Source organism: Trachinotus anak, unplaced genomic scaffold (genome assembly GCF_046630095.1).
Source record: "Trachinotus anak isolate AG129_WGS33_773 ecotype Australia unplaced genomic scaffold, CSIRO_AGI_Tana_v1 ptg000009l, whole genome shotgun sequence".
Taxonomy (NCBI): Eukaryota; Metazoa; Chordata; class Actinopteri; order Carangiformes; family Carangidae; genus Trachinotus; species Trachinotus anak.
In genome coordinates this window covers 2,341,554-2,352,575 of record NW_027273860.1, presented here as the reverse complement: position 1 = coordinate 2,352,575, position 11,022 = coordinate 2,341,554, and the positions used below count along the sequence as shown (strand labels likewise).

The 11,022-nt window shown below is 46.6% G+C and overlaps 2 protein-coding genes across 2 annotated transcripts; one reads left to right on the top strand and one right to left on the bottom strand.

Annotated features, from left to right (window-relative positions):
- Positions 1-107: 107 nt before the first annotated feature.
- Positions 108-2,801, top strand: cldn11b (claudin 11b). Its single transcript, XM_071484513.1, has 3 exons — positions 108-977; positions 1,588-1,752; positions 2,258-2,801. The coding sequence occupies exons 1-3, from the start codon at positions 752-754 to the stop codon at positions 2,515-2,517; spliced, it is 651 nt and encodes a 216-aa protein (XP_071340614.1). The 5' UTR covers positions 108-751; the 3' UTR covers positions 2,518-2,801.
- Positions 2,802-3,810: 1,009 nt separating this feature from the next.
- Positions 3,811-10,707, bottom strand: slc7a14b (solute carrier family 7 member 14b). The gene is made up of 7 exons (XM_071484508.1): positions 10,403-10,707; positions 9,938-10,174; positions 9,546-9,763; positions 9,297-9,443; positions 7,988-8,196; positions 7,116-7,900; positions 3,811-6,056 (listed from the first exon to the last, which is right to left on the bottom strand). Exons 1-7 carry the CDS (start codon positions 10,701-10,703, stop codon positions 5,671-5,673), a joined length of 2,283 nt encoding a protein of 760 aa, XP_071340609.1. The 5' UTR covers positions 10,704-10,707; the 3' UTR covers positions 3,811-5,670.
- Positions 10,708-11,022: the final 315 nt, after the last annotated feature.

The following is an 11,022-nucleotide window of genomic DNA, read 5'->3' as shown; positions in this document are numbered from 1 at the left end:
CATTTTTATGGTATCCTGCTTGAAATTATTTAATAAATGAACAATTAATCAAAGAAGTTGTTTTATCTTGTTGTTTGAGGTAAAATGTGGAGGTTTGAGGGTTTGATGTGGATGGTGGGACTCCGCCAGCAGGGGGCCGCAGTGAGGCAGGTGAGCAGAAACCTGCAGGTTATAGACCGAACTGATTTGAATTCATGGGTGAAGGTTCCTTCCTGACGCTGTTTGAGATGCAGGACCTCAGATCTGAGCATGACCCCGCCAAGTGCTGCAGCTCTGTCTGTAGAGTCCTGTTTTTCTCTGAGACCGTCTCATGTCTCCATATCTGGTTTAGGTTAGGGTCTCAAGTGCGCTCTGATTGGTTTAAACTTTGGACTGAAGGGTATGTTTTTCACCACACCCAACGATAAATCTTATTCTAGGCATTTTCCTGCATCAGCCTGAGGCGCACTGACGGGACCCGCAGGATTAGTCTCATTTCGACTTCTTAAAAAAGGATTTATACTTTTTTTTTTTGCTCTAAAGAGAAATATCTTTTTAGTTATCACTGCATGGATTTTTTTTTTTTTTTACCACATTACAGTTCACCTTTTCCTTTTTTTAACTAAGCAGAGAAGAATACACTGATATTTGTCCGTTTCTTGTTGTTTTTTAAAAAATAAAAGACTTTTTAATAAATCATCCACCTTCTTCCCCAACTTTAAAGACGCAGTGATTCTCTTCTTTTGGAGCGCGTAAAAACGCACGGCGGTCCATGGCGCACATGTGCAGGCAGCTGACGGGCAGCGCGGCCAGCTGCGCGGGCTGGGTCGGCATCATCGTGGCCACCGTCACGAACGACTGGGTCCGGACCTGCGACTACACCGCGGCCACCTGCGTCCGCATGGACGAGCTCGGCTCCCGGGGCCTGTGGGCAGAGTGCGTCATCTCCCCGGCGCTTTATCACTGCGTGGCCCTCAACCAGATCCTCACACTGCCCGGTGAGGCGGAGACAGGTGGACGGATGATGGATGAGTGGATGAGTGGATGATGGATGGATGAGTGGATGGATAATGGATGGATGGATGATGGATGAGTGGATGGATGATGGATGGATGAATGGATGGATGAGTGGATGGATAATGGATGGGTGATGGATGATGAATGGATGGATGGATGAATGGATGGATGATGGATGGATTGATGAATGGATGAGTGGATGGATGATGGATGGATGAATGGATGGATGATGGATGGATGATGAATGGATGATGGATGGATGAATGGATGAGTGGATAGTTATGGCTTTGCTGCTAAAATGACTTACTCCTAATTACTAGATGACACATCAGTGACTTTAATGTTTAAAAATACAGTTTAATGCCTCTCTCTCTCTCTCTCTCTCTCTCTCTCTCTGTGTGTGTGTGTGTGTGTGTGTGTGTGTGTGTGTGTGTGCATTCCCAACTGTACATGTGTATCTGAGAAACGGCGCCAGAGCTGAGCTGTGTTGAAATTTTTAAACCAAACAGATGCTTCAGTTATGAAGTCTCTCTCTCTCTCCCCCTCCCCCCCCCCCCCCTCCCTCGCTCTCTCTCTCTCTCTCTCTCTCAGCTTACATCCAGACGTCCCGTGCTCTGATGATATGCTCGTGCCTGCTCGGTCTTCCCGCCATGCTGCTCGTGCTCATGTCCATGCCCTGCGTCCGGCTGCAGAACGACACCTCGGCCGTGAAGCTGCGCCGCGGCCGGGTGGGAGGGGTCCTCTTCATCCTCATGGGTGAGGAGACCTCTCTCTCACACACACACACACACACACATGTAAATCCCTTTAGGGGGCATCACATTGACTCATATTCATCTCCTTTTGTCCCCAAAATGACGCCAAGTCTCCACATCGTGATTTAAGTCCTCACTAATAATAAGAACAATGGGACCTACAGAGTAAATGGTTGAGAGCTTGTGGTTTTGGTTCCAGAGGACAGGAGGTCTGGGTCTGGAGGACAGTAGTTTACAGTACTCAGGTGTTTCCCAGCTGGTGCAGGAGGGAGGAGGGGTGGACGGAGGGTCAGGGTCTGTCAGCCGAGGCCTCGTCCTGACCCGGTTCATGAGTCAGCCCGGCCTGTTTCCTGCGGGGCGAGACGGGTAGTTCCTGTCAGCAGCCTCAGGGACAGACTATGAAAACAGTCCACGTCCAGATATGACTTCAGGCTGAAGGATGTTTAAGTTTTCACTCTTTAAACACCAGCTCCTCTGCACCTCTTCCTGTCTTCTGTCTTTTCCAGCTGTGTGCGGCATCATATCGACCGTCTGGTTCCCCGTCGGCGTCCACCAGAACGAGGGTCTCATGTCTTTTGGCTTCTCTCTCTACGCCGGCTGGGTCGGCTCCGCTCTCTGTCTCGTGGGCGGCTCCATGATCTTGTGTTGCCACAGCAACAACCTCGGGACCCCGAGCAGAGAGAACAGCTTCTACTACTCCAGACAGCGGGGTACGGCCACGCCATTGGACCCCCCCGCCAACCACGCCAAGAGCGCAATGGTGTAAAATGTGGCCCTCTGTCTGGCCCCTCATTTCATGTGACATTTAGCTGATGCAACTCTGGGAGCGATTTATTGGGGTTTAGTGCCTTGCACAAGGGCAGCCAGCCACACTCATAGATACCTTCTGTAGCGGCAGAAAGAATCTCATTGGTTGAATTAAATCTCACTGGGTGGAGGTTACCGCCTGCACAGACTAACATAAGACACAGGGTCATTATTATTATTATTATTATTATTATTAAAGCAGTGCAGACCCACTACGTACTATAGATGTTTATTCGTATTTACAGAAACAAGGCCTTTATGTTTTTATGCATTCACATCGTATTTGGATCAATAGCAGCGATTGGTAATAATCTGGGTTTCCAGGTGTTCCCGTCACCAGAGACTTTTCTGTGTTTGAGACTTGGTCGTGTTAGTCGTTGACAGTAAAGCATCAAACTCTTTAAGTTTTCCACTCATAATTATGGGTCAGTTGGAAACCATGTGACTCTGTTACTCCGCCCACTCCCGTTTAACTCAACCAATCAGACTGAGCCGCTCCTCCTGACAGCTCCGAAATATGAGTAGAGCTAAAAAGAAAAAGGGTCTTTAAAATCATTGAAACCAGTTTTGTTGAAACACTTTGTTTTATCGGACAAAGACCAGTAAGTGTGTGTTCTTAATATGTGCTTTATATTCAAGACTGTAATTATACAATGTGCTTTAGTTGCTTTATGTACAGTATCTGCAGCTGTATTCAGCCTGTTACACTTTCCTCAGACAGGAAGGGAAGTTTTTTTTTCTTTCTGGCTTCCTGCCTGTTTAACTGACCATGACCTTAGTTTTCAACCACACATAACTCAAGTTAATCATATCCTGTCTGGAGATTGAGATTAGGTCAGCAACATCTATGTTGACATGTGTCTCTCTATCACCTACTTTAATGAAACTTACAATATTTTATTGTTCATTATATGTTTATTTTGTTTTATTTCCCTTTTTGTTTCCCTTATGCAGCTTTTTTTTTTTTTTTACAAAAACCTTTTTAATCTGTAGCTTGTTTGTGTGGGTGAGCTCCTGTAACTGTAGATCTTGTGACTTTAATGATTTTTCCAAAAGAAATACAAAGAGTTTAAGTTTTTTGTTGAACAAAGATTGAGATCACCTGCTCTCATTTAATCCAAATATGTTGTCTCATATACCAATAACTGTCAATTTTATCATTTTTAAACAAAACGCTAATTATATTCATAATATAATCAATATGTATTAACTTTGTATCTGAATTGTAAGATTTTTGACTGATGCTGCCATTAATAAAAGTCTTTTTACTGATAAATAGTCTCAAGATAAAACATTTCACTCAAAAAACTCAACAAACACACAAACAACAAATACGCCCACTGTTGACCTGGTTTGTTTTAGACATAAACCCTGTCGCTGTAAATACCATTCACCCAAACAAAACAACACAAAAGTAACTTTCAGAAAGTCATCATAAACACATTCAGAGGTGCCAACGCACACACAACACACAACCAAAACCAGAGGAACAACTACATGACTGTGTGGCGTTCAGAGACCTCAGTAAATTTGAGACACAGGCGAACTGCCACAAGAAGTACGGAGAAAAACATGACATCACCTGAAAAGAAAACGGTTTAAACCCTGCTGGGTCAGCCATGATTGAAGGAGCTGTTTGTATGTTTTGCTATAGCTACATAGCCAACGTTAGCATTAACAGCTGTTTACTGGCCAGTCTTGTGGAGAGCTTCTGCCATTGCTGGGTTTACAAGACTCGAGGCTATAACACGTCCTCTGAGCAGCTGCTGCTCCAGAACCGACTGGACGCTACAGTGACTCGGTATCAGACAGGCAGACCGGGCCTGGGCTAGCTGGTTAGCATGCTAACTACAGCAGCTTTCCATCTCTGGAGACAACTCTTAGTGAGTAAAGGAATAAAGCTTGATGCCGAACTCTCAACGTTCTTCCACACTGGTAAGAAAACAGCTGTTATTGCTAACGTTAGCTTTGTAGCAGTAGCATAACTTTTAAACTTGACTCATCAGTCAGTTAATTCACAAAACAAACTTATCTACTCTGGTGACAAAAGTAATCTGATTAGTAACAATAATCCTCAGTGGTTAGAGCCAAAGCCCCTTTAACTCAACCAATGAGAATATTTCTGCCTCCTAGAAATGTTTGTGGAGGCATCTGCTCAGATAAGTAGCTACAAAAAGCCAGAATAAACTTCCATTAAGAATAAGATAGTAACTCCTTTACAGAATGGGAAACTTCTCACAACTTCCAAAACAGAAACCTTGTAAAGATTGATGAGGAGGGCGCAGGGGGCTGCTGTTTTAATAGCAGATCGCTTTGGGTTTGTTGCAGAACTGGTGACTGAACAGATGGTGACCCAAGGGGGCCAACTGGGCCCAGGAGCCCAAGCCCAATCAAAACAATCAAATCAAAACCAAGGACGTCCTGATCATGTTTTGTTGTTCCTGACCCTGTTCTGAGTCCTTTAATACTGAGTGTTTACAAGTGTTTATTTTTTCCTACACTGCTCAGTGTTTGCTTATTACTTACTATCATAATCCATCCATGAGTGGATATCCAGCCTGAAAACATCCCTGCATTAAAACATCACTGAGCCGTGTTATTTCAGGTGCTGGTGAGATCCAGAAGGTGCAGACTGAGCGACAGATCTGAGGTTGGTTATACTCTAATAGGCAGGACTTTACAATCTACTCTAACTTTCATTGACATCTGAACATGGTCCAACTGCCCCAAGGATTTATGGGTAGGTACTGAGTCAAAGTGTGGTGTTTAAAAATTAGCAGGAGGAAGAGAAGCTTTAAATTGTCACTTTTCAGAGGGAAGTTTTGTATTGCAACACCACTGTGTCTCACATTAACATGTAAACTGGGGCTGGAGGTGAGAACCAGGGCGCAGCCTCGATGTTGGTGTGTTGAGGGTGTACGACAGGTGGAGGGTAAAGACACTGAAGCTTCTGCAGCTGCTGTGGGCCTCACTCAGTGAAACCTGTCGTATCCACTCCTTTAACTTAAAATCCTAAAATGACTGAGAGGTGATTAATTCAATGTCTGCTGTGAGCATTTAGTCTTATCTCAGGTTTATGTGCTGTACGGTGACACTGAGCCAAGTCAAAAACTCAGTCCTCCTCTTCACCTGCATCAAAGCCGTGATTGGTCCGTCCCCTGGACCTGCCCCCTCTGCGTGTATACTGGCCTCCTGGTCCAGACTGGTATCCATACTGGTCACCGCCATCCTCATACTGCTCCGCCTCTTGGTCCTCATACTGGTTCTCCTCGTGGTACTGGTTATGCTGCTGGGAGTGGTATCCCCTCTCCTCCGGGGCAGACCAGCCCTGGTAGGGTCTCTCGTCTTGTTCCTGGGGGTAAAGGTCGTCTTCGGGGGAGAAGGTGTCGTCCAGGTGGTCGTCGTAGCGCTGGTAGGAGCTGGCGTGCGCCTGCTGCTCGCGGGCGTTCAGCTCCAGCGTGCTGTGCCACACTCCATAGCAAGCGTAGATCAAGAGACCTGAAGGTGGACAGACGGTATCTGTTAACTCAGGATATTATAGCTCAGGCAGGTAGAGGCGTCACGCAGAGCAGCTGTCCACCTGCAGGGAGTTATGTCAACCCATCTGTTGACCAACTGCAGAGCTAACAGCGACTGAAGTCAGAATACGTGACTTCATATGTACAGTATGTTCTTCACAGCCAAATCACAAACACCAAAAACACTCATCACATCAAGGACCGATTAAAAAGCACCAATAAAATGAATCTAAGAAATGTGATTTCAGTCAGTTCAGCTGGAGATCTGCGTGCACAAACCAACAGGAGGAACTTGAGGAACAGACGATCCTACACACTAAAAATACACTCCGGTGGTACTTCAAAGAAACTGAAGCCAGATGTGAAAACAGCTGTCTGAGCCTGTCTTCAGTCGAGTGCCAAGTGGACTGATGAGTTAATGTAGCTTCATGTAAGAAAAGTAATCTTCATAAATGACACCTTGAATTTAAAAATCATGAACGCACATCTGTCAGAAACATCTCAGCAGCTACAAGACACGTTCGAAACTTGTAATAAAATAGGATGTTTGTGTGTCTTTGTGAAGGTGCTTCACTGCACTGACTTTGTAATGTAGCTGCTGGTGATGATGGATGAACTGTCAGAGTAACACATTTCTACTAAAAACCTGTTCAGCACCAAACCAGGTTGCATTTTTATTACATTACAGTTTAAACTGGATCATTGCTACTGCAGGAACTCTGACCTTCACACAACGTTTCAAAAATAAATGCTTGTTTCTGATTGGCTTGCAGATATCTGTTAAAAGGTCAAGAGTTAAACTAACCAATGTTCCAAATCACTGCTGTGCAACCTGCATATTTTAATGCAGGTAAACAAAGAAAAACACTGATGCTTCAGGGTAGTTTACCTGAGGAGGTTTACCTGGGGAAGTAAACTACCAGTGGAACTAACCAGTTACCTTCTCTTCACCCATTATTTTCTATATCAGGACAACTTGTCATGCAGTAATATTCATCACACTGTATTGAAATCTACAATCAAGAATGTTTCAACTCACCTATGAGGCACCAGATTGTGAACCTGGCCCAGGTGAGTGGAGACAGTTTGAGCATGAGGTAGCTATTGACCAATATGGCCGCTGCAGGGACAAAGGGCACACAGGGCGCCATGTAGGGGAGGCTACGTGTGCTCTCTGGCTGTTGGATAATCATAATTAAAAGCTTTGCCATGGAACCCGCCATCATTGTGGCCATGAGCCCTGAAAACACCGCCCCGGCCCCTGTGCCCTGCTCAACGCCAAATATGACGGTGGACCACATGAGGAAGGACATGAGGAAGAGGAGGAGGGTGCATCGGGTCACTATGCGGCCAGTGGCAGGGGTGGGCCGGGCTGATGCGCCGGGCAGTCCCAGCCGCAGACGCAGGGTGTAGTAATGACCTCCCAGAAGCCTTTTTAACAATGAGGCATGGCCTGTGTGGAAATCAGACTCGTCTCCCTCTCCGTCAGTCCCACCAGCGTGGTACGACGAAGATCCGTCACCGCCTGAGTCTTCAATCAGCATCTGGTCGTCTTTTGTGGGCGCAGCTCCGTCGCCCTGCTGCTTCAGGCCCTCCACGTCCTCCCCAGAGTTAAACTGGTGCGTGTCGACCTGTTCGTCGGGCTGGTAGCGCAGTAGGAGCACGCACACGCTGACCAGAGTGTAGGCCAGCAGGGTGCCGATGGACATCATCTCGATCAGGTCCCTGAGGCTCACCAGCAGAGCGAGGATGGCGGCGAAACTCCCTGACACCACACAGGCCACCGTGGGAGTGTGTGTGAGCCCAGACACATGTGACAGGAACCTACAGACACATTCAGCATGGAGTTAGCCTCTCCACAGGTCAACAAGAGCAAATTCAATTGATTCTGTGTGTGTCAGGCCTTCTCACCTGAACAGCAGCCCGTCCTGGGCCATGGCGTAGATGACCCTGGGCATGGGGAACAAAGAGCCCAGCAGAGAGACGGTGAGTCCGGCTATGGAGCCCACAGCCACGGTGTACTTCCCCCACAGGAAGCCGTGCACCGCAAACATCTCCATGAGCGGAGCTGAGCCGTCGATCAGGTTGTAGGGAACCATGAGAGTCAGGATCACGCTCACCTGCACCGAGGACAGGCAGGTTTAAAGCACCAAATGTATATCGTATGTTCTCCTCTATCCAAGCACAATAATGAAAAGTCAAATGGTACTGAACATGCAGTTCCTCCAACAACCACTAGATGCTGCTACAAAAAAACTGAGACTGTATTGAAGCCAGTGGGAGAAGAGAAAACTCCAAACAAGCAAGATGATGGTGAGAGGGTGTGTCCAAACCCCGCAGACAATAACACATTTTGATTACAAAAGAATTTCGATTACAAATGACCTGTGCTCTTATTCAAGGGCGCAGGTGCTTTTATACCATGGACGTGTTCACTTTTTAGTAGCCAGCACCGATCCCACTGCAACGATCTGCACGACTGTTCTTGACTAATTGTGATAAAAAGATGATGTGTCACATTTTAATTTAGAGAAACAGATTCTAGAGTAGCTGCTAATCAATGCACCCAAAAACTTTGTTGGCATCAGAGAAAAGCATGAAATTGTGCTTCAGAAAAAGAAGGAGCTATTTCTATGTTTTGCTATTGCTGCATAGCTAACATTAGCATTAGCAGCTGTTTACTTTCCAGTCTAGGAGAAAAGTTAGTAAGTTCACCATCAAACTTAATTCCTTTACTCACCAAGAGCTGTCACCAGAGGCAAAAACAACCCTCTAGTTTTGCCTCTATTTCTATTACTTCTTAGCATGCTAACCAGCTAGCTCCAGCCCAGTCAGCCTGTCTCCTCACTTTCCGATACCGAGTCACTGCAATGTCCAGTCTGCCCTGAAGAAGTAATGGTGCTCAGACGATGTAACATTTCTCCTAGACTGGTAAGTAAACAGCTGTTAATGCTAACGGTGGCAATAGCAAAACTTACAAATAGCACCTTTAATAAGCCTTTAATGTCCTTTAAGTATAAATTAGAGTTATGATCGTTTTCTCAAGCTACTATTTCCAAGATCAAGAATTAATCTTCAAATCCAGCTCAGAATATTCCTTAGTATTCCTTTCATTTCGGGAGGTAATGTCTCTACTATTTTTAGTATTCTACTAATTTTGGCACTTGTTTCTTTCATGTTATAACCATATACACACTCAACACTGTGTAGGCCTACTAACCGACACGTAGGCGGTGAGGCAGGTGACCAGTGAGGCAGTGATGGCGTACGGGATGGAGGTGTTTGGGTTTTTTGCCTCCTCTCCGGTTGTTGCAATGATGTCGAAGCCAATGAAGGCGTAGAAACAGGTCGCTGCACCTTGCATCACCTGAACAGAAACAAGAGATCACTTATTTCCTTATTTATTTAACATCTGGACACCAACACAAGTGACTCCACCGTGACCAGCCAAACTGGTTCAGTATCTCACCCCTGACCAGCCGTAGGGCAGGAACTTGCCGCCCTCCCAGTTGCTGGTGGAGAGGAAGAAGAGTCCGGCGATGATCATGAAGACCCAGACCACCAGGTTGACCACATTGAGGACGTTGTTGAAGCCCACTGAGTTACGCACACCGAGAGCGACGATGGCCGTCACCAGCAGGGCGATGAACAGGGCCAGCAGGTCTGGGTACGTGTCCTCACCTTTACCTGAGACAGGAAGACGCAACAGAACATAACACTCTAACACTGAAAAGAGACAAGTGTCTGAAAAGAGTGGAGCTAATTCTCTGTTGTTGTGTCCATCAAGCTCCACAATGAGGAGCAACATCTGTATTTAAAACTCATGTACTTCCTGTCATGTTGGATACTGATCGCACTGACCGAGCCCTCTGAGCGTGCCCAGGTGTGTTATCATGTAGTTACTGATGCTGTGATTGGCCAGAGAGTCAAACATGCTGCTGAGAGCAGAGGCCCCCGCCGCCGTGCCGATCAGGTACTCCAGGATCAAGTTCCAGCCAATGAAAAACGCCACGAACTCTCCAACCGTCACGTAGCTGTAGGTGTAGGCCGAGCCGGTGGTTTTGGGAACCCGGACGCCAAACTCTGCGTAGCACACACCTTAAAGAAAAATTGGAGAAACAAATACGGAAACAAACTGTATGATGGAGGATTCACGAAAACAGACCCAAGCATGTGGTCAAGGCCTCAAATGTTTGCCCAGGGGCCCCACAGGAGCTTGATCCGGCCATGGTTCCATCTAAACTTCTTGAGTAAATGTATTTATTCAGTGACTGAAATATTTCCAATCATTCCATCACCCTGTCGTGTCACTTCCTGGTGTCTCACCTGACAGGATGGAGGCCACTGCTGCGATTATAAATGACAGGATGACCCCTGGCCCAGCCATGGCCTTGGCAACCAGCCCGGCGACCACATACATCCCCGTTCCGACGCAGCTGCCCACCCCGAGTGACACCAGGTCAAAGGTGGTCAGGACCTTGGCCAGCCCGACCGCAGACCCCTCCGTGAGCTCGGTGAGCTCGTCGGAGCTGTGACCCATGGAGCCCACAGGTTTGGTTCGCAGCAGGCGGGAGAACATGTTATACCAGGCGTCGCCCAACGACACCCGGCCCAGCCACGCCGCCATCACCGCACCTGTTGATGACCTCTTTATGTTGATGTCTTTCTCACTCCTCCTTCCTTTTTTCTGTCACTCCCTCTATCATTCTTTCACTCTCATCATGAGCCTCTTCATCAGCCGTCCTCTTCCTCCGGGTGCTTCCGATCGGAGGGAACAGACTCTGTTAAAACAGGTGAAATATGAGTTTTGATCACTTCAGTGTTTAGACCATCATCATCATATTAATTATACTTTAAACTGCATCAGTTTTATCAAAAGCTCCAGTATCAGCCCAGTTTTTATTTGTCTGTGATGAAGGGATACCATCAGCTGTTCTCCTCACTCA